At 35.4% G+C, this 24,587-nt stretch overlaps 2 protein-coding genes, 1 long non-coding RNA gene and 1 pseudogene across 3 annotated transcripts; 1 reads left to right on the forward strand and 3 right to left on the reverse strand.

The window, feature by feature from the left end:
• Positions 1–2,608: 2,608 nt before the first annotated feature.
• On the forward strand, positions 2,609–10,433 carry LOC110792524 (putative ABC transporter C family member 15). The gene is made up of 11 exons (XM_021997346.2): positions 2,609–2,784; positions 3,653–6,009; positions 6,111–6,197; positions 6,272–6,910; positions 7,365–7,529; positions 7,629–7,923; positions 8,584–8,798; positions 9,165–9,470; positions 9,567–9,630; positions 9,715–9,954; positions 10,039–10,433. Exons 1-11 carry the CDS (start codon positions 2,760–2,762, stop codon positions 10,164–10,166), a joined length of 4,521 nt encoding a protein of 1,506 aa, XP_021853038.2. The 5' UTR covers positions 2,609–2,759; the 3' UTR covers positions 10,167–10,433.
• LOC110792526 (uncharacterized) lies at positions 3,065–11,137 on the reverse strand. The gene is made up of 6 exons (XR_008928265.1): positions 10,995–11,137; positions 7,642–7,938; positions 7,353–7,513; positions 4,051–5,118; positions 3,835–3,924; positions 3,065–3,383 (listed from the first exon to the last, which is right to left on the reverse strand). It is a non-coding gene; the product is annotated as an uncharacterized lncRNA (long non-coding RNA).
• Positions 11,138–12,712: 1,575 nt separating this feature from the next.
• LOC130467626 (uncharacterized) lies at positions 12,713–14,125 on the reverse strand. The gene is made up of 3 exons (XM_056836191.1): positions 13,610–14,125; positions 13,309–13,540; positions 12,713–13,176 (listed from the first exon to the last, which is right to left on the reverse strand). Exons 1-3 carry the CDS (start codon positions 14,123–14,125, stop codon positions 12,713–12,715), a joined length of 1,212 nt encoding a protein of 403 aa, XP_056692169.1.
• A 186-nt stretch (positions 14,126–14,311) lies between these two features.
• LOC110781260 (uncharacterized) lies at positions 14,312–18,095 on the reverse strand (annotated as a pseudogene).
• Between the last annotated feature and the right edge of the window lie 6,492 nt (positions 18,096–24,587).

Raw genomic sequence — 24,587 nt, forward strand, 5'->3', positions numbered from 1 at the left:
TATTCAAATATTTTATTGTCTCTCTATTTCACGACCTTACTTAAATAATTAAAAAAATCAACCTCTTTCACATAAGCTAACTATCATATTCCACATTATTTTTTTCTTTAATAAATACTCACTCCATCCTTAAAAGATTGCCTCAAATATTTTTGTTTACTTTAAATATTAGGTATACTCAAAAGCAAATGACCGAGTCACCGAGTAGGTATATTTGTCTTAAACTTAGATTAAATAATTGTATGCAAGGGGATATGTGAGGACCACAAACCAAATAAAGTATGAGGCAAATAAATATGGACATCCATTTATGATAGGAAAATTTGTAATTATTAATCTAACATTTGCCCGATTTTCTTTAATTAAGCCTACCTATGCGATATTTCTAAATAATCCCACCTTTATGACCCAACTACTATTATTAAGCCTAACAAGTTACTAACCTGCTATAGGCGGTATTCACCCTTATGTGGCATATAACAATTATAATTTTTTTAATTTTTTTCCCCTTATTTTCTTTAATTGCTATTTTAATTTTCGTCTCTCTCAGCTCTCCTCTGCGATTTTCTGCTTCATCTCTGCACTCCTCTCCATTATTTCTCTTCTACCTCTTCTCCACCATTGTCGATCCCTCATACGGTCATACCTCTCCATTCGAAGTTCATCAAAAATAATCAGCAATTGTTATGGCTGGGTAAAGCAATTGCCTGTTGGATCTGGATCTTCTTCAAATTCAAGGTTTTTTTTCTTTCTAAATTTTCAACAAGACCACAATAACCAACATCCCACAACATAAAAAAAACTATATTATTGCAACAGCTCGGGTTTTTACGAAATGGCCATCAAGGAAGCCCAAAATTCAAAAATTACCAAAAAAGGAACAAAAACGCTAAGGTTCGTAAGTTCACCTTCAATTGTACGATTTTGGTGACGAAATTTGAATGCGCGTGGATGAAGTCACCTATTTCCACAAGAAAATCGCTGATGATGTCATGAATCAGTACAATTGTGGTTGAAGCAGCAGTAATGGAGGAGAGAGGAATTGAAACACGGTACAGAGAAGAGAAGGGTTAAGGGTTTTTTGAAAAAAATGAAATCCTTGTTTAGGTGGCAAGTGATGATGACGTGTCTATTTTAGGAGGGAAACCAACTTTAGGTTGTCAACGTTTTTAACGTTGACTTTGTAGCAGCTAACCGGTCATCTAGGCTTAATAATAGTAGTTGGGTCATAAATGTTGGATTATTTAGAAATATCGCATAGGTAAACTTAATTAAAGAAAATCGGGCAAAGGTTGGATTAATAATTATAAATTTTCCTTGACTTTGTAGCAGGTAACCGGTCATCCAGGCTTAATAATAGTAGTTGGGTCATAAAGGTTGGATTATTTAGAAATATCGCATAGGTAGGCTTAATTAAAGAAAACCGGGCAAAGGTTGGATTAATAATTACAAATTTTCCTTTATGATATATGGGGTAATCTTGTAGGGATGAAGAGAGTAAATTATATAGTTGTCCACTTACACCATTTAATAATAATTTTGCACGGGTTTTCTAAAACTATGTGCTCGTGAAAATGAAAAGGAGGAGGGAGTAGATATCATTGGATTAGTTTCAATATAAAATTTTCAAATATAATTTTTTCTATAATTTTTGCTAATACATTATTAAATTCTTAATGATTAAAGTAGTGCACTGAAGACCGCGTTAAATGCAAAAGTAATGAACTTTATGGAACATAAGGAGTAGTATAGTAGGTATTTAATAACAAGATTGACACGTGTCCCTATTTTAAAACATCTTTTCAGTTTATTTTTCTTTCAATTTATTGCTTCTTCCTTCTCCAATTTCAAGTAATAAGTTACCGTTTCTTATTTTTCTACGTATTATTTACAATTTTTTTAAACTTTTCAAATAATATACCTACCTATATTACTATCTTCATTATTTTCTTAGTTAAACTATATTAGTGAAATACTTGGTGTGAAAGAAGTACATATACACGGAGTACTCTTTTAGTCCTATATGATGAATTGAAAACTAAAATTACGTAAAATTTAATATTCCATATAACAAAAAAAACGTACATGACAATAAATTCTAATAAAATTTATTCATTTTCTTTCATAGAGGCACATATAGAAGTCGTCAAAAACCAAATAAAATTTATTCATTTCCTTTCGTAGAGTCACATATAGAAGTCGTCAAAAACAAAAATACTAGGGTTGTTATTTTGTTAAGGCTAACCCTACGGCTACATTCACTCACTCTCTCTCTTGTCATTTTCATCTCTTCTTATCTCCCAATTAGATATTCCTAGAAAACAAATAAGAACCATTTAATTTCATTATTTTCGTTTAAAACCAAAAACAAAAGCATTTACCCTAAAGTACTCCAAAAGAGAATCAAACCTCCTCAATTTTAACCTTACTTGCATCACGTGAATTCCTCCAAAACCCAGTTTTTATTTTCTAATGATTCATATATAGACAAAAAGAGTTAATTACACATTAATTTAATTGAATGCGATATGTATTGTCCTTGTTGCTCATTTACCTAAAAAGAAAAAGAAATTAAGAACCACCAGTTATTTAATCATATAAATGGTCCCCCTTAATCACTTAGAATTCTCTCCCGTTTCTTTCTTCACCACTACTCCGTATATATTACTTACAGCTTTGTGTTGTTCAACTAGTCCTTCGTATAAGGGACTATTTGTTCACATAGTTCCAAAGCTAAAGCTGGGGAGAAAGATAGAATCATGCCGTATTCTTTTCTTGCAGCAAGTAAGTTCTCTCAACTCTCTTATTATTATTATTATTATTATTATTATTATTATTATTATTATTATTATTATTATTATTATTATTATTATTATTATTATTATTATTATTATTATTAGCAAGTATGCTAGTTTGCTGTTTTAAATTGTTAATGAACTATATATTGCTTTCTTTGATTACGTTACGGCAAGGGTCGTCCCCCGCCAGAAGGCGCTGTTGTATCGTAAACATGGTTGTAGAATCGTTGCTCCGATTACTGCTTTTGGTTTCGTGATGTTGGGTCTTTAAAGTTTAATGTGCTGATTAATTTAACAAGGTAAAAACAGAAAAATGAATGGGATCATCTATACAAAATAAGGTTAAAAGTAGCTTGTTTTGATTTTAGCATAAACATCCTACATTGTTTGAAGTTGGAAGTTCCCTCATTCTTGACTTGAATCAAGCTATCTTTAGGTCTCGAAGCTGCACTGCTCGTAGTAGGAAGTGGTTGCACATAACCATTTCCATCCCGGACAAAGAAAACTATACTTGATAGTGACAACTGACAAGGGGGTTGCACATAATCATGATTCATGAGACATGTAGCATGTATGTTTTATACCCTGAAATGAAACAGAAGATCCATGTGTATAAATCCTTGAGTAGCAGTAAATGAGAACATAGGGAAAGAGCTTAATTATATATATAGGGCTTCCTCAGTTTCAAAATAACACTCCCTCCATTCACATATACTTTGTATGACTGTTAAGGTTGTGCAGACATTATAGAAAGTCAATAGTACAAAGTTACTCACTCGCAAGCATTTAGGCCGGTTTTTAAGTTATATTTTTCTAGCATAATCATCAAATTGCTATTGTTTTTTTTATGGCAGATCTAAAGCTATTGAATCTAACAGCATGGGAACAGCTGAAAACCCCCTGCTTGTGGGAAGAGATCAGCATATTTTTGCTGCTGGGGTTTTATGGGACCCTACTGTTATATTTCATCAGAAAAATGATTTGTGCAGTACACATGCACACTACAAAAGCAGCAGAAAAGGATGCAGAAATGTACCTTGAAAATGCAAGACTAAGCCTATGCTCGAAAGCCAGCGTTATTCTTTCCATTTTGCTCTTGGGTGTGCATTCAACTTCTTTAATCTTGCTGTTAAAAGGAAGCAGCAAGACTCAGTGCAACCATTCTCTTCCAACTTTCTCAGCTGAAATTTTGCAGGTTATATCATGGATAATCACGATAATTGTACTAAGTAGGATTTTAACAAAAAATTACCTCATTTTCCCCGGAATTCTAAGATTCTGGTGGGTTTGCAGCTTCTTGATCTTAGCTTGTCACATTGCCATTGATTCTCATTTCATAATGGCAAACCATGGTAACTTTAGAATACAAGACTATGCAGATGTCCTCGGCCTTTTTGCATCAGTCAGCCTGTTGTTAATTTCCATTCAAGGAAAGATGAGAATAGTGCAAGACGGTGCAACAAAGAACTTGACTGAACCACTTCTGAATGGAGAAAGTGAGAAATTTTCAAGGGGGAAAAGCGAATCACTTTACAGCAAAGCAACCTTTCTTGACCTTGTTACCTTCTCATGGCTCAACCCATTGTTTGTTATCGGGAAAAAGAAGCCACTTGAGCAGGATGAGATCCCAGATGTTGATGTGGAAGACTCTGCTGCTTTTCTCTCTTATTGCTTCGATGAAAACCTAAAACGAGTCAAGGAGGAAGAAGGAACCACCAGTAACCCATCTGTCTACAAGGCAATATTCTATTTAGCATGGAAGAAAGCAGCAGTAAATGCCATATTTGCAGTAATAAGTGCATTTGCATCATATGTTGGTCCATATCTAATCAACGATTTTGTGAATTTCCTCAGCGACAAGCAACACCGCAGCCTAAAAACAGGCTACCTCCTTGCTCTTGGATTTCTAGGGGCCAAAATGGTGGAGACAATAGCACAGAGGCAATGGATCTTTGGGGCTCGCCAACTAGGGCTCCGCCTCAGAGCTGCTTTGATATCTCAGATATATAGAAAGGGCTTAGTCTTGTCATGTCAAGCGAGGCAGAGTCACACCAGTGGAGAGATAATGAACTACATGAGTGTAGATGTTCAAAGAATCTCAGATTTTGTATGGTATGTAAATACCGTTTGGATGTTACCAGTACAAATATCGTTAGCAATCTTTGTTCTGCATACAAATCTAGGTTTGGGAGCATTTGCAGGATTAGCTGCTACTTTAGTAGTTATGTCTTGCAATATACCTCTAACAAGAACGCAGAAAAAATACCAATCCATGATCATGAATGCCAAAGATGCTCGGATGAAAGCCACCTCAGAAGTCCTGCGTAACATGAAGACAATCAAACTTCAAGCATGGGACAATCAGTTTCTAAATAAGCTAGAAAGCTTGAGAAATATAGAGTCTTCTTGGATATGGAAATCATTGAGATTAGGGGCAATTGGAGCCTTCATTTTCTGGGGTTCACCTACCTTCATTTCAATAGTGACTTTTGGAGCTTGTCTTTTAATGAAAATTCCACTCACAGCAGGCAGCGTTTTATCTGCATTAGCAACCTTCCGTATGTTGCAGGATCCCATATTTAGTCTGCCTGACTTACTTAATGTTGTAGCACAAGCAAAAGTATCCGCTGATAGGGTTTCTTATTACCTCCAAGAAGAAGAAATTCAGCAAGATGCTGTCGAGTTTGTTTCAAAAGATGAAACACCCTATGCCATAGACATACAAGGTGGGGAATTCAGCTGGGATCCTAATTTAGGAACTCCAACCCTCGATGGAATAAACTTGAAGGTTAAAAGGGGAATGAAGGTAGCAATATGTGGAACAGTAGGATCAGGAAAATCTAGTTTGCTCTCTGGTGTAATTGGAGAAATCCCTAAGATCTCCGGGACTGTAAAGATTAGCGGTTCTAAGGCTTATGTTCCTCAAACCCCATGGATACTGACAGGAAATATCAAAGAGAACATACTCTTTGGGAACCATTATGATGCCACTAAGTATGATACAACGGTTAAAGCGTGTGCTTTATTAAAAGATTTTGAGCTTTTCCCACAGGGCGACTTAACAGAAATCGGAGAAAGAGGTATTAATATGAGCGGGGGTCAGAAACAAAGGATACAAATTGCTCGTGCAGTATACCAGGATGCAGATATATATTTGCTTGATGACCCTTTTAGTGCAGTTGATGCACATACAGGAACACAACTATTTCAGGTAAGCACTTGTGAGACTAGAATGTCAAATACTGCCAACCCTTTGATTCTTACATTTTTATTACTCATCTCACTTACAATGTACTGAATTTTAATAAACAGGAATGTCTGATGGGGGTTCTAAGAGACAAGACAATCTTTTATGTGACCCACCAAGTCGAATTTCTACCAGCAGCAGACCTCATTCTGGTATGATATAACAGCAATTGTTGTATGCACTTTCTCAGCTACATATATTGATTCACGAGGGAACTTATATACAGGTGATGAAAGAAGGACGAATCGCAGAAGCTGGAAGTTTTAAGGAACTCTTGAAACAGAATATCGGGTTTGAAGTTTTGGTTGGAGCTCATAGTCAAGCTTTAGAATCTGTTCTTACAATTGAAGGTACTTCTGGTAGAACTTCTGAACATGCTACACCACATGATGTTGATTCAAGTGCAGAACAAATTCAACCAAGGGATGAAGAAGAGGATAACCTTTCTCCGGAAATGAAAGAGAATCAAGGGAGGTTGATACAGGATGAAGAGAGAGAGAAAGGAAGTATAGGGAAGGAAGTATATTGGGATTATCTTACCATTGTAAAACGTGGTATGTTGGTTCCGGTAATAGTTTTAGCCCAGTCATCATTTCAAGTGTTGCAAATTGCAAGTAATTACTGGATGGCATGGGTTTGTCCAACCTCAAGTGATGCAGCACCTATAGCTGGGATGGACTATGTCTTACTTGTATATTCCCTACTTTCTATTGTGAGCTCAGTTTGTGTCTTAGTACGGGCTACTGTATTAGCTAAAGCAGGCATTCTAACTGCACAAAAACTCTTTGAGAACATGCTACATAGTGTATTACGAGCTCCAATGTCATTCTTCGACTCAACTCCAACTGGAAGAATACTGAACCGGGTAAGAATTCGTTTAAAAATAGTTGAGATTTCATAAATGCAGTATAATTATTTAAATTAATCATCATAAACAATGAAATAAACAATCATATATTTAACTATCTAAAGATTAACTCTAGCTGAAGATTTGATGCACACCATCCACCTCTGGCAACCAGAAGGCCCTCAAATAAACTGAACTATGTTAAATTTATCAGTCAGATTTAGAGTTTATTTCAGAACTGGAATGTCTGCAAATAAGCATGTTGGAAACAGAATAATTCATGACCATCGACTGAAATAGGCATTTTTACTTAATCATCTTCTGTCTTTAAAGTGTTAACATAGAGAAATTTTTGTTTCTAGAAAATGAGTTTCTTAGCCTCTGCACTCTTAAAAATCTAGGAGTATCGTTTATAAAGAAGAAATATTACAATCACAAGTAAAGGTCTATTAACTCTTACTTCCATGTGCAGGCATCATCTGACCAAAGTGTATTGGACTTGGAAATGGCACAAAGATTAGGTTGGGCAGCATTCTCAATGATCCAGCTTATCGGCACCGTCGCAGTCATGTCACAGGTCGCATGGGAAGTCTTTCTCATCTTCATTCCAGTAACAGCAATCTGTATATGGTATAAGGTAAACAAATTGAGCTTGAAACCTAAAAATTAAAAAAACACTAGAAAGATGATTTCAACAAGATGACTAGAATAATGAATATAATGAGTTTTTGTGTAGCAATACTACATACCAACTGCAAGGGAGCTAGCACGATTATCTGAAATACAAAAGGCTCCAATCCTTCATCATTTTGGAGAATCACTTTCAGGGGCAGCAACAATACGTGCCTTCGATCAGAAGGATCGTTTCATCAATGCAAACCTTATTTTAGTGGACGGATTTTCAAGACCATGGTTTCACAATGTATCAGCGATGGAGTGGCTTTCATTCAGACTTAATCAATTATCAAACTTTGTGTTTGCATTTTCACTGGTTCTGCTAGTGTCTCTCCCAGATGGAATTATAAATCCAAGTAAGCACCTCAGATCTGATAAGTAAAACTAGAATAAATACAAAATTTTCATTTTCCAGCGATTAAGACTTTTCCATATGTATGTCAATAACATCCTAGGAGTTCATCTTACCAGATGAAAAGTTAAATGCAAATGTCAGTTAGTTCTTAGCTATTAAAGCCCTAAGAGGTTTTACCTGACTACCTGAGAGGACTGAGACATCAATTTAAAATCTACTTCACTTTCATGTTGGACAATCTCATCATCTCTAAGGCTCCGTTTGTAGGGTGTAAAACGTTTTCATAGAAAACAATTTTCCCTTTTCAATCATTTTACGTTGTTTGGTTTGGCAAGGGATGAAAACAATTTTCCATAACTCCCACAAAGTTGGAAAAACCTTTTCCATTTGATAGGGAGGGAAACCACTTTTCCACTTTTCCACCTTACCTCCCTCTCCCTTCTTCCCCTCAATTTTCACCATCTTCTCCCATTTTCCTTCAAGGAACCAAACAAAGGAAAACTAGTTTGGAATTGTGTTTTCCCTTGGAAAATGTTTTCCATGGAAAATCATTTTGTACTAAAAACGTTTTACACCAAACCAAACGGAGCCTAAAGCTTACTTAGCTTGAGGCACACCAGATTATTGAAGAAAAGTTAATGTGGCTTGGAATATTTTGCAGGCATTGCAGGTCTGGCAGTGACATACGGAATAAATCTGAATGTTTTGCAAGCTTCAGTCATATGGAATATATGCAATGCAGAAAATAAGATGATATCAGTGGAAAGGGTTCTTCAGTATACAAAGCTTACTAGTGAGGCTCCTCAGATTGTTGACGATTGCAGACCACCAAACAACTGGCCAACTACTGGAACAATCAGTTTTCAGAACTTACAGGTAAGTGGTTGCAGGTTGATTAAGTGGCTAAAGTCTGAATATTCTCTAATCCACATAAACTTGCATGGTTTCCTACCTGAGTGTTCCAAAATACATGGCAATCTCTCTACCTGCTTTCTCTTACTTATTTTCTCTCTATCTTTTTTCTCTGACTTTATCCCAACAGTTTTCTCTTACTTTTTTCCATTTCTAAACACTTCAAAAAATTTAACTCATATAATCATAATTTAACAACGGATTTCAATCTCCCTGCCTAAAGCAAGCATGCATAATTTGTGAGATGGACGGAGTAACAATATCGGTTCAGATGACAATAATTAGCAGAAAAAAGTGTATAATGCCAGCCCCAATTTCATGATGTTGCAGATACGTTATGCTGAACATCTTCCCTCTGTCCTGAAAAATATAACGTGCACATTCCCTGGGAAGAAAAAGGTTGGTGTTGTAGGAAGGACAGGCAGTGGAAAATCAACACTTATTCAAGCTCTATTCCGCATTGTGGAACCAAGAGAGGGGAGTATTATAATTGATGATGTGGATATCTGCAAGATAGGTCTTCATGACTTGAGATCAAGGCTCAGCATTATTCCTCAAGATCCAACAATGTTTGATGGCACAGTTCGAGTTAACCTCGACCCACTCCATCAGCATTCCGACAGTGATATATGGGAGGTAATATAATCTAATTGATGGCTTTACCATTGTGAATTCTTAGCTAGAAATAAAAGTTAATCGGTAACAACTAACACCCCATTTTGCAACTTTTAGGCGCTTGACAAATGCCAACTAGGAGACCTTGTACGGGCAAAGGAAGGAAGATTGGGATCTACAGGTGAATAGATCAATAATTTTCAGAAAGACTTGACTTAATGCTTATTTTTGCTAATAAATCTAACTTAATGCATGTGACATATAGTGGTTGAAAATGGCGAAAACTGGAGTGTTGGACAAAGACAACTGTTCTGCTTAGGAAGGGCACTGCTAAAGCACAGTACTATTTTGGTTTTAGACGAAGCAACTGCATCAGTCGATTCTGCTACTGATGGTATAATTCAGAAAGTTATCAACCAAGAATTCAGAGAACGAACCATTGTCACGATAGCTCACAGAATACACACAGTTGTTGATAGTGATCTTGTCCTTGTCCTCAGTGAAGGTATTTATCTATTCTCCCTTTTATCATCTCTCCGAGGCTAAAATTACCGAGAACACCAATGAAAAAGTTTGTTTTGACAAACAGGAAGGATTGCAGAATATGATACACCATCAAAGCTCCTAGAGAGAGAAGATTCATTTTTCTCACGATTGATTAGGGAATACTCTTCTAGATCACAGAGTTTCAACAACTTGGCAAAACTCCAAGGTTGAAATCATGAAGTAAAACATCAAAGCAAAAGGAGTTGACAACTTTATTGGCAAGATAATGATACGAAAGTCTCACCTAAGGAAAACAAGAATGCCAGGAGATTATGCATCACAACAACATCTTACGGCTCCCCATTTTTGTATCTCTTGGCACTACCCCGTGCTTCTATAGACTATAGTATAAAGGTAGCAAGAGAAGTAATGAATCATATGTGCCCCCTCGTTGTACTTTAACTACCCTTAAATAGTATTATTTGAAATTTGTACTAAGATACACTCTTTGATCCTCTATCACAATGTAGAGTTAGACTATCAAACCCACAAAATAGCATAATGGAAGCAACTTGCATCTTAACAATGAGCCATTTTAGCAAACAGTGATACAATCATATTCTGAAGATTTGGGCTCTCTCCTTCAACATTGAAATAAACAAATTTTATTGAAGATTTGGACTTTCTCACCTACACTACCCCAAATGAAACTGTAAGGTACCAAATGCAGTGGCAATTAGATGCCCTAGGGTATGAAACTCGAATCCGAGCAAGGGGGCAATACCCAACCACTGAGCTGCCAGCTACGCCTCATCCTACATTCCTACCCCATCTATAGTACTACAATCAAAATAAAAATTAGCGGAACCAATAATTAATCAAACATGAAGTGAAGAACTAATAACAATTCAGATTGCAAAACTGGGATAATGATTTGGATAATAACCCTTCAATTGGTTGCTTTATTTGAACATAATTCAAGTAATTTTTTCAAAAGTTCCAGTCATATGAACGAAATCATGAAACAAATGTCTTCTACCTTGAAATTTGGTAATTTACCTTGAAATTTGGTCTGATGATTGAGGAAAACCGGCGGAATTTTGAGGAGATTTGGGGTTGTGATAAATTTGAAGGAAGATGAACTGTTGTTAGTGTTGTGAAGTTGTCAATTTTCCAATTCAAAGAAGTGATAAGGTCATACCGTTTGAGTAGCGGGTAGCGGTCAAATAGTAGAGGGTAGAGGTTAGCTGTCAAAGTAGCGGTTGATAATATAAGTGTTTGGCAAAAGTAGCGGTTGAAATTACAAAAGAAATATATAATATATTTAGTTAAAAATTAAATAAATTCAATCCATAAATGTGATTCTTTTGGGGTAACGATTCTTAACTATGAAACAAATGTATGGAAGAAATTCCTTACATATAGAAATAAGGAAAATTTGGTAATATTAATCCAACCTTTGACCGATTTTCTTTAATTAAGCCTACATATGAGATATTATTTAATAATCCGAACTTTTATACCTATATTCTTTTGTTGGTCCCGACAGGTAACACACCTGCTATAGAAGGTTACCTGTACACGTGTCACTTTCTAATTTATCCAAAAAATCCTTTTTTTTCCTTATTATTCCATTGCTCTTTTCTTCAACTGTCCGCGGGAAGCCCTCCTTCCTCGTGCTGCCTAGCTAGCCAGCTCCCACGTAATCAATGCAACCATCTTCCCCATTTCTTTTCTCTCTCCTACGGGATCCATCAATCTCCCCTTCTCATAGTTGGTTATTCTATTATCATATTCCTCTCTCCTGTAATCCCGTAGAACACCATTGTTTTTAGCAACCTGAGATTTCTTTGATGTATCTCTAATTCATCATTGATCTATCTCAAGTATAATATCTCTTAAATGTATCTCTAATTGACTCCCAACGTATTCAATATTTTTTTTTCTCAATTCATTTAAATCCAAAAATCAATCTACTCAAATTAATCCCAATGTGTACATGGTACTGTTCTATGGATTTCGAATAGACGAACATCTCTCCATTTCCTTCTCGTTCTCTCTCCTTCTATGTGCGGTCAGCGACCAACAACCACCCACGGGCCACGGCCAAAACCACCATTGATGACCACCGGTCTTCCGTGAGCCAGACGTTGTTGAATTCAATCCACAGCGGGACATTGTGGATGGTATGACAGTAATAGTTGTAGCCAAATTGGTGAGAGAACTAACAGCAAAAATTTCAAAGTAATAGCATTGTAAAAATAATAATATAAATGAAGGTTCTTGAGGAGATCAACAATGGTGTGGAGGGAGGAAAGAGGAGATTTTAGAATTAATTAGAATTCATTGTTTTTAATTATCAAAATCATAATTTATTTCAGTTAATTTTATTTTTAATGCGTATTAATTAAGTAGTAGGAGTAGATTGGATTAGTTTTGAAAGTTGATGACTGAGAAATTTAGAAGCCATTAACGGCTTGTAGCAGAGGTGAGAAAGGGAAATTAAAAAACAGAAAAAAATAAAAAGAAAACATTAATGTAGGGAAGGTGGAGGAACTTTGACAATTTTATCCGGTTACCGGTCAATGTGACCCATCAAAAGAAAATAGGTATAAAAGTTCGGATTATTAAATAATATCTCATATGTAGGCTTAATTAAAGAAAATCGGTCAAAGGTTGGATTAATATTAACAAATTTTCCTAAAAATAAAGATTACATTGTTCCTTTAATAAATAAATCATGTCAAATCGTTCTTGATATAAGTAGTTTGCAATAATTAAATGTTTCTTCTAGCTTTCCATAAATCATCAGCAATACGATCACGGATAACCTTCATTTCAGTATATATTCCAACTCCATTTTCACTATTTGAAACGGCATGAACATCGGGAAGCTCAAATGAGGGTATAAAATTTGGATAATCCTCTAACACTCGAAAAAGGGGATCATCTGGAGAATTTATCCTTATATAGTTATGTAGTGCAAATGTAGCGACCATAATTTGTATTTGCATCTCAATACTAAATTGTGGCATTTTAGTAAGTATCTTCCATCTCTGCTTCAAAACTCCGAAAGATCTCTCAATGCAACTTCTAAGAGATGAGTGCCATCTATTAAAAGTTTCTCGATCATTTTTTGGAGGCACGTACTCAAATTGTGACTTATGATACCTTATCTTTGGATATGGTACTAGATAACCTCTACGATCTGGATACCCTTTATCAGCCAAGTAATACTTACCTAATCAAATATCAATTAAAAAATATCAAACTTTTTATCATATATACGAAAAGAAAATTTTAATTACCTAAATAACTTATTTTTATACTTTAATTTATAAATATTGAAGGAATAAATAAGTTTTATACATACCTTCAGGTGGTTTAGGAAACTTAAATTCGGGAGATCCGATTGCATGAAGAAATACACGAGTATCATGTGCTGAACCTTCCCAACCCGCTGATACAAACGTGAAACACATATCAAAATCACATGCAGCCAAAACATTAAACGTAGGCAATCCTTTTCTTCCTCTATAGGGCATTTGTAAGGGCTCAGGTATGCATGCTGCTATATGTGTACCATCAATACAACCCACACAAACCTGAAACACATTATAAATCAATCTTAGTTATAAATTAAGTTATTCACAATAAAAAATTATAAATAATACACTATTACCTTGAAAAAAAGGCATATATCGTGTATCTGTGGATATTTTAGCCGGGATACCGGTGAAATCGGGATCATATGGTCTTATAATATCATGTGCAAGACCCTTGACCTTTCGAGAAGAAATCGATCTAAGAACTTCATGAATTGCCCTACTTATAGTATCACCGGAACGTTGAAAACGCTCACCAAGAACCCTATTTGAGACACCTTGGGCAAGTGCATATAAAAGTATGCCAACTTTCTCATGTATAGACATGTTACAACTAGCTTTCAATCCATACTTCGATGATAAGTCCTTACACAATCTCAAAAATAACGGTGGCTCCATTCGAAATGCATTGACACATCGAATAGGATGACCGGTCAACATTTCTTTTACCCACATTTCTCCTGTCAGAATAGAAGTCATGCATGGTTCCTTGTAAATATATTTATAAAAATAAGCTGATATCAAAGACATTGTATATGCGATTGGAATCAAAATTTTGCGCTGGCTATTGTCATCGATATCCATATTTTTTGTGAACCTGCCAATAATAATTAACTTATTATACATTTCATAAATTACATATAAATGAGTTTCACTCTAGAAAATAAAACAGATAAATAAAAATCAAAGTATTTCAAAAATAACAATTAAAGTATTCTATTTGGGCTTATTTCTACTAAATCAGATAAAACATTGGTTCGAATAACTATTCTAATTATCTTTCTTCTCATGTAAGTATTCTAACCACTTAGCTCTACTTTCATCGCCCTCCATACTAAAAAAACCTCCCTTTTAGTTGGATCTTCAATGACAGTAGTAGCATAAAACCACAACTCGCTATGTTTCTCCAAGCAACGATTATCCACCATACGACTAATAATCTGCATCACTGCAGATATTGTAGACATGGAAGAAGGAGCGCTAGCATTAGGTGTACTACCTTGACTCATTTGCTTAATACACTCCGTCATTTCACTAATTCCTTTAGACAACATTGCAGATCCCCCTGATTGTCTTCTTGTACGCTTCATTTGGACACTATTTTGCTTTGTTGGCATCTGCTTTTGTATCTTTTTCGAAGCATGCATGTCATTGTTTGAGGCTTCACGAGTCGCACGCCCTTGTGAACTACCTCCAAAAGTAGAATTACTTGCTTGTTCTACAAAACTCTCAAAAAACCTCTCTTCATTTAGCAAAGCAGCAGTAAATTGGTTACTTGGAAAATAGGTCTCACCTCCATGTTCTCCTACATTCTCTTCCTCAATTTTTTCATTGTCTACAGTAAGGTCTTCAATGTGATCCATTGATGGTACATAAACATTTTCTCCTGTAGCATAAGAATCCACAAATAAGCTTTCCCATTTCACTTCCAGTTCCATGTTGACCCCCCTTTAGTCGGAACTTTTTATACTCTGGATTCTCCTACAATAATATTCAAAAAATTAAATATAAAAGTTAAGATACTTTTAAACTATTAATTTTCTTAATTTGATTTTATTACTAAAAGTTATTATTAAAAGGTAAAATTACACACCTTAATTTTTCTTTGCCACCACTCAGTTGAAGCATCAATTTTTCCTGTATATGGATCCCACCCTAAACCAGTTTCTGATAGCTTTAAAGCTTTCCAATTACGCCAATCTTTCCTCATTGCATCATATTTGTTCTTGCAACAATTCGGGTTACTAAGTTCACGTCCAATCTTTTTTTCGACATCCATTTGAATGTCCTTCCACTTGAAAAATTGTGCCTTGCCATTATCCTTAATGAACGTAAGACAAACTTTACATAAGATGATTGTGTCCTCATCACTCCACTTAAAAACCTCTCTGGTTCCGTCTTTGTTACTCGAAGACATCTAACACAACCACCAAACATAACCATTATGTCTATAAATAACCAAAATTACCTTAGTTCTATGCGTACAATGGTGTAAAATATAATTGAGAGGCTTCAAGTTTGAGATCATATTATTGATAAACCAAGATATATGTAGTACAAGGCATAACCTAATTCTACACGGCAAATCACACTATTAGGCTAGCACAATACCAACTATGCCTAGGAAACTCAACATCATAAACTAACATAAATACTCCTACAATATCCATCACGTCAATATATAGTACAAGATATCCTACGATATGGCAAACTCTAACTCTATCAAGTTTAGTAATTCTATGTAATTGAGAAACTATTCAAAACCTAATTCAATAATAGCTACCAATGTATTGCAGACAAATTCCACATGTTGATTGAAGTTCATGAAAAAATAATGAAGATCAGTGGCCAATTAATATATGTAACCAAGAAAATATCAAGAACATTGAATTTCATAAACTATTCAAAACCTAGTTCGATACTACACCAATATATCTTAACATTAACAACAACTCTGACAACCACATATATACTTGCCGCAAACAACCCAAATACACCCAAGATTGGTAGCACGTAATAAGTATACAAACCAAAGCAATAATCATGAAATCATGAAGTTTTTTCTTATATTAATTTGTTTAACACTATCATACAATACCTTAAATTCCTAGAAAAACCCTATTTGTATATCTTAAAATCCTAGAAAAACCCTATACTATTCAATACCAAAACTGCTTGAAAAATTATACGTATAGAAAATCAAATTAAAATATGGACAAAGAAAAAAATAATCAAGGGAGAGAAGACATACCTGAAGGGAGAATGGAGAAATTGATATTTGATGATAGAAGGATTTTAATGGAGATGGAGGATTTTGGAGGAGATGGAGCGGCGTGCGTGGGAATATGGGATGAGAAAAATATTTAACGCTACTTGTGAGGATGAAACGTTAATATTTCTAACATTTGATAAAAGCTCCTCAAACTATACCTCTACCTTTAACCTCTACCTAAAACACTACCTTGCCAAACACTCACATTTTTTTCAACTAGCGTTTTGACTATGTCAAAACACTAACCGCTACTTCAAAAGCTACTGCCGAACAGGGCCAAAGTGAAGCATGGGAAAATAAACGAGTAAACTTTTTGGCTTTCATTACAACGTTCGTTTAAAAGCATTAAAATTAAAAGGAAACTAAAAAAAGGTCAAAAAAATAAAATAAAACAGTTACTTTTACATGTAAATAATTATTAAATAAAGGAAAATTCATTTAGCTTTTTTCTAAAAATTAGTCGTTGGAGCTCACATTTCATGTACACAGCAATAATTAAACACTTCAAAAATAATCGTTCTTCTCCATCTTTATCTTTGTGTTCCTTCTCTGTCGCTCCACCATAGTTGACTCCTCTCCACAAAAAAAGGCAATTTTCTGCAATTTTTTTAAAATCCATTTAAGTTAGCTTATTTTAACAATACTTAAACATATTTAGTAATAAATAATTAAAACAGTGATTTATTTGCAGTATGATGAACAGGGATACAGCAGTGGTGATAATTCACACCCAAAGAGGTGCTACTGTGGACTGACAGTGTTCGTTCAAAGGGCATGGACAAAAGAAAATCCTGGAAGGAGGTTTATCGCATGTCCAGATTATGATGTTGAACTAAACAGAAGTGACTGAATTTTTTTTAGATGGATTGATGAACAAGAACCCACAACTTGGCAAATAAATTTCATATTAGGGTTAATGCAAGATAAATAAAGCCTTGCTGCTGAAGTTGATAGTTTTAGGATTAAACTGTAATACCCCGAAATTTTAAACTCGATTTATTAAAATTAAAAATATTTATTAACTTGATTTTGTTTTATATAAATTACGAATAATCGAATTTCGTTATTTTAATCATTTTTACGATTTATTTTAAACGATAAATTTATAAACGAAAATTATTTATTTTTCGTTAACGATAATTTTTATAAGAAATTATTTTAACTAAACATTTCTGTTTTTAGCAATTTCTGAAAAAAATTACAAACAATTCTGAATTTTGCCTAATATTGTGAAAAAAAAAGAGGAAAAAAAATCCATTCTTTTTCTTCCCTTTCTCTCCACGTATAAACCAGGAAGTCAAAACTTCCTTCCTTCCCACAATTCAGTCCAAATGCAGATGCTTGGACCCCAAGTACACTCCCTTGTTCATCACACTTCTCATATACAAATTCAGAAATTAAGATGGAAATTCAACAACAAACAAAACACAATTTCAATTTCAATCTCACTCCTTATTTTCTGTGATTCAATCCAACCAACCACCATCAACCACCGTCTGCCACCACTGCAGCCACCACTACCACCATCGCCTCACCTCGCTACAACCACCACCAACCACCCAGAACCACTCGACTGCCGCAACCACCACCGCATGCACCACCCTTGCCTCCCTTTCTCTTCGCGGATCCCCTGCCTCCCTCCTTCCCTTGCCTCACTACACCACACCCGACGCCACTCCACCACCCTACAAACACCTCACCACCTCCCAAACAAACCCCTGACCCCAATAACCCGACGAGCCGCCCTACCTCCTCCCAGAACCGACCGAAATCACCACCCATTTCCCCCTATTTTTCGCCCTATTCGTACCCCTATTCCTCTCTTTCGTCGTTCTTCCGCCGCCAAGAAACCACCACCATCGCCGCCTCACCTCCGGCGTCGCGTCAAACCACCTAGCCCAGCCAGTCGCCACCCCCTTCTTCCCCCTCTCCTTCCCTTCATGCCTTCCCCTGTTTCGGTTCCCCTCCCCTGTTTCAATTCGTGCCTTTTTATTCCCAGAAACCCAAAACCCAGATTTTAAAATCAAACCCATATTTAATTGGCCCAATTCCAATATTTGGGTTTTGGTAAGCCTATTTCGTATTTCCATTTTCAGATTCTTAATTTATCCATACCTATGTTTTAATAATTTTTATAATATAATTATTTACTAATAAATTGTTTATTATTTTTCAGGTTTAATTATCGTTTTATGAAAATAAATTACTAGCTTTATTTAACAAAAACGGATTTTAAATAATATTTCATGAAAATCGGTTTTATGAATATAAATATATTTCGATTAAAATTTCGTTTAATAATATTTTTATTAAATTATGAAATTATATTTATTTATAAAATCATTACTTATAAAATTTATTATTTATAAAATATTGATTTCTAAATTATTAATCGATTTAGTACTAATTCAATAATTTATTATTTTGAAAGAAATTGGACTCGGAGCTCAGGTCGAACGAACCCAGGAAAATCCCTAGCAAATCGCGGAGTTAGGTAACGGCTATTGCTAGTACCCGCAATTCCCTTATAAATGTGTTTATGAAATTACAACGTTATGATTGATTTATGAACTGAATGTTTTGACATGTTTTATGAATTAGGGAATGAAATGTGATTTGATTGAATTATTTATTATAATATGATTTGATGGAATTATTTCTTATAATATGATTGATTGAAATTCTTATAAAATAATGTTTATAAGAAACCATGAAAGGAAGGATGCTTTATTATGATCTCATGATCTAAAGGAATTATGTTACTTCAACTGAAGTAAAAGGCTAAAATGTAAAATTAAACGAAACATGATAAATGAAAGTGAAAGACCTAGTCCGTTTGGCAGTATATGTTCACAGGTTACTATTCTCGGTCATGCATGTACCCATGGGGCATCCGCCCATTGAGCCAAGGCTCTCATGTTTTCGGGCCAAGGCCCCATGTTTTATGGACAGCGGTCCATCGTGGAAGACGTTCCACCATGTCATACTTGCCACGGCTAGCATGTGCACCCTAAAGTTATGAATGAATTAAATAAAAGACTTTATAAAATGTTTTACTATATTATATTCTCCCTGTCTTATTAAATGAAATGAATTGAAATGAATTTACGTTGCTAGAATAGTTCGTTACTGAGTCTTCGGCTCACCGTTTTTGTTTCTGTTTTAGGTACTGATGGGGACGATGGACGCGAGTAGTGGCGAGGAATTTCACTTTAATATTATCCACCTAGTTTATGCTTACAATTTTAATAGTTTAATAGTTTTAATTTAAAGACTTTTAGCAAGGTATGTACTTTCATTTTGGTATTATAAAGGATTATATATATATATATATATATATATATATATATATATATATATATATATATATATATATATATATATATATATATATATATATATATATATATATATATATATATATATATATATATATATTTCCAAAAAGGAAGTTACGGCAGGTAATGTCCCGACCAATTAGGTTAATTCCGCTGCTAATTATGCTTTAATAATTGAATTAGAGGTCGGGGTGTTACATAAACTTAGTGAAGCTAACAAATATGCATGGAAGAGAGTGTCAGATTATGTGATGAGCAAGATGAAAAGACATATTAGTGTGAAATATGAAGTGTGGGTTGTAATCCAAGTGGTTATGTTTTTTATATTATTATTTTAAGTTAAGTGGATAGGTAACTAATGTATGTAATGATCTGCACTAATTTAATGAAGACTTTAATGCAATAATATCTTACCCCATGGTCTGTTTTCCAACCTTCTAGCCATTGCAAGATCCTGCAATGCTTGGCTTGATATTGTGTGTTGTCCTTGACTTGGTTGAGTCTGTAACAATGAAAAATCTTGTGCAGGGAAGGAGTAGATGGTTTGCTCACCCCCCCCCCCCCATGATCAGAATAGAAAGTTGCAGCTCTTTGTCTCTGTGGTGTGGAGAAATGTTGTGTTGTAGGCTGCATATGAAACAAAAGTAACAAGTTAATTACAGTACATGTAAAGTAAAAAAAAGAAATATGTTTAGTGTATTGAATGACTTACAATAGCTATTCTTTGACACCCATTAGGGTAAGTATAAATATCTACACCCCTGTTGTGCATTGGTATAGTTGACTGTGGTTGTTGTGTTGTGTGTTGCTCTGGATTATGATGACCCTTGTTGTGTTGTGGTTTCTTAGGGGCATTCTTGCAGCCCCTTTTGTAGTGGTCTGGCACTCCACATAAGCTGCATTTCATGGCACAACCTGTTCTCTTAAGCTTACCAGATGCAGTCACCTCTACAACACCATATCTCCTCTTTGTTTTAGGTCTTCCCTTAACCTTTTTCACATTTGGAGCCACAATAATATGCTATCAGAAGTAGGTCACTCTTGAGGACCATTTAAAGACTCCAACAAAAATTTATATGCCTTCATGTAGGTATGTTTGCTAAAGTATGCATTCACATACTGTTCTGGAAGGTCTACTTTATTCCATATAGCAACAATTGCATGTTTGCATGGAATTCCACTCATCTGCCATGCATTGCAACTGCATATATTGATTCAGATTTACCCATGATCCCAATATGCATTATAAACCCTAGCCCAAAATTTTCTCTAGCTTTGTATCCTAGGACAAAGCATTATTTCTTTTTTTCCAATGAAATCTCTTTTCTTATGCAGTCTTTCTATCAAACCCTCTCTGGTATCTTCCAACATGGTAATAATAGGCTTGTGCCTTGCACTCAAGATGTATGTATTAAACACTTCACTCGTGTTGTTGTCTACACTGTCACAACAAGATAGTGGAGTGTAGAATGCCCTACACCATTTCTTGTAGTTCCTTTGCATTAGATATTCAACAACTTCATTAGAAATACCCCTCATTAGTTCAATTTTTTCCATGAAGTGATTCACTGTGTTACTTTTTGCAATAATCCAGAACTTTTTTTTGTACTCTAAACCACCACCAAACACTCCCCTAAAGTTAAAGTACACATGCCTTGCACACACCCTACTTTCATCTTGTGGAAACACAGTTGCAACAACTGTAAGTAAACCCTTATGTTGGTCAGACATGTATGTGTACCTTGCTCCTTCACTAGTGCCTAAATCAGTAGCTAGCAGTTCCAGAAACCAAATCCATTTCTTGTACTCTCAACCTCACAAATAGCCCAAGTCAAAGGAAACATTTGATTATTACCATCCCCCCTACTGCTACTAACAACTGGCCCCCAAATGGTCCCTTTAAGAAACAACCATCAAGTGAAATGAAAGGTCTGCATCCAGCCAAAAACCCTTTCCTAAGTGCCTCAAAACACAAATACAGTCTATCAAACACATTTGCATTCAACTTCTACTTCAATGGAATGCATACTGCTCTTTTTATTCACCAACAATGAGTGCTTGATCCTTTTTCCTAGATCTAGAATCCTTGTCTTTGCTCACCCTTATACCCTTTTCTAACCAAACGATCTCTTGAGTATCTTGCACTCTCATGTAAAGGTTCACCTTGAACACATTTTGATAGTGTTGTACAATCCAACTTAAAGTCATCTTCTTAATCATAGGTATCCTACCACAAGTGTACCCACTAACAAATGTCTTCATTGTAAAATACCTTCTTCTTCTATCCCATGAAGCCCATATTCTCCATTTACAACCTTTATCTTTGTGCTCACACTCTCCACAAACCCCGATGGAATTATTCTTAGCAAATGGAATATTTCTTCCTTTATCAATGGAGTAATCTATGATTGCTTTCCTAAATGTCTTTGGATTCTCTAACTGTTGCCCAACATAAAAGGTGGCTTCCCTCTCTTCAGTATTTTTCTCCTTCTGTTTCCTACTCTCCCTATTATGATGTTGTGGTGCAACTAAGTAACCAACATCATCCTCATCCTCTGACTCACTAGGGTTGTCTAAGTCATTATATCCATCAAAGCCATCCCCTAAATTCAGACCACCTTCTCCCTTACTTTCTGCTAGTTTTTTCAGCATTACCAACTCTTCAACATAAGCTAGTTCCCTTCTCTTATCATCAGATATCTTAGACCTAGCATTGGCTAACTCATCATCATCCTTATTTGTACCTTCTGAGTCTTAATCAATATCAGGTTCTGGTTCAATTTGAGGTTGTGGCTCACTTTTTTTGGGTGGGAGTACTATAATATGTGGTTCCACAAAGTTATAATCAAGGTCCACCACATCATCTTTGTCAGCAGTCAACAACTCAAGGAAAATATCAAGCCCTCCACCTCTCCCTCCTCTCCTCACTCCACTCATGTTTAGGTTAAAGTTGTAGGTGGGTTTGATTTTATGCTCTGTGTATATGTGAATGCTTTTGTGTTGGTAAAGTAAAGCTAAGAAAGGGTCACAAGTACTACTATCAAAACCTAAAAACCTTACCCCATTCTTGAATGCTTTACTAGGGTCCCAAAAATGTACTTTCTCTATATCAGTGTATAATAAACCACCAACTAATGCCTTCATATATTTGATATCTGCATTCTCAGGGATGTCATCAAAGACATCCTCCCTCCCCCCGTCATAAACCATATCCGATTCCCTTCTACAACCTATTCACCACCATGATGCACAAATATGCAAGGGTTCAAAGTCAAATCATCAACATACACATCTGATCACAGTTAAACCAATATCAAATAAAGAACAAAACTTTAAGAAATCAAACCGAATGCAAGCTTGAATAATAACAAAAGAGATAACCAAGATAAAAAAAAACTTCATTTCATTCATTTGAATAATTCCAGTTACATTTACAAAAGGTTAGGTTTCAACTCTTACATTACACACCCTAATCCACTATTTTGGGAGAAGCCTATGTTTGAGTATAACATACTGTCATAGCAGTGACAAATACCAAAAATCAACACTTGTCACCTTCCAAAAACCTACTTTGCTATGACAGTAGTGATTGAGTTAGTCCTAGATTTTTTTTTTAAAAAAAAGCTTTAAACAAGCTGGATCATCAGAAGCTTGATAAAAGAGGGGCCACCACCAACGCCACCACCACACACCCCTACATGACCTCCACTAACAACTACTTCTCCTCCTTGAAAATGAGGGGGAAGCCATCAAAGTAGATGGTCGACATTTGAAGGTTCGCTTTAACTCTATAAGCAGCAAAGGCTAGATTAAGGTGAAGATCACTGAAAAAATTGAGTTAAAAACTTACATGTTGTCATAGACCAAAATGTATTAGCAACTTTTGCATTGTTACTAACATTTCTTTCCTTTAGGTTTGATGATTGGTTTTTTTTCTTGTTGGTTTTACTGATCTATAACTTAAATTTACTCACTTCAGGAGCTACAGCCGAAAACAAGTTCTCACTGTGTAGTTTCAAGTCTATGGTCTATGACAGCATGTAAGTTCTTAACTACATTTTTTCAGTCAAGCCAAGCGTGGAAGTCTATGGTCTATGACAGCATGTACGTTCTCTCGCAGCCATCCACGGTAGCATCCTGCAGGGTACGAGTATGGGAGGCGGTAGCGCAACTTGGACCACCTACTCCACTCCGTGCAGACCACCTGCGCAACAGCCTGCCCTTTCCATTCCAGCTTGGGTAAGATCTCATTCATGAGTATGTCTTGATGATGGAAAAGGGGGTGTGCCTCCCTCAAAGCAAGGACTCCTAAAGTCAAATTAACGGCCAAAGTCAATATCAAGAAAACTCTGTTTTTTTATTTTAGTGAAAACAATAAGTAAAACCCTAGTTACTACATAATATACTTTAAGTTACTCTCAAATTAGCAACAATTTTTTAATTAAACATATTAAACACCATTTTCAAGAACATGCAAGCATCAATTCGAATTAAAAATTGGAAAGTAAAAACGGACGAAACCCTAATTCCAACTTAAATTGTTAAATTATGTAAAATCAAGCCACGATTGTTTCAATTAACATAAAAACACCATTATCAAGATAATGCATGCACCAATTTTGGGGAAAACTTACTTAACGAAAAAGCCCTAAAATTTTCATGCAACAACTACCAACATTTATTTAAAAAATCGACAAAGAGAATGAATGAAAGTAACATGAGGAGTACCTTCGTCCCATCTGGATATTCTTGGCCTCTTCCTGGGCAGACCTTCCCATTTGGCAGCAACAAATCGGTTTGATGACGATGAAGAAGCAACCATTTTTGCAGAAAAACTCAGAGCAATAACTTCAAATTCTCTTGTGTTTTAAGTGAATAAATAGGAAAAAGACAAGTGAAAGTGAAAGGGGGGGGGGGGGGCATATAAATAGGGAAG

The sequence above is a fragment of the Spinacia oleracea genome, chromosome 2 (assembly GCF_020520425.1).
Source record: "Spinacia oleracea cultivar Varoflay chromosome 2, BTI_SOV_V1, whole genome shotgun sequence".
Classification (NCBI taxonomy): Eukaryota; Viridiplantae; Streptophyta; class Magnoliopsida; order Caryophyllales; family Amaranthaceae; genus Spinacia; species Spinacia oleracea.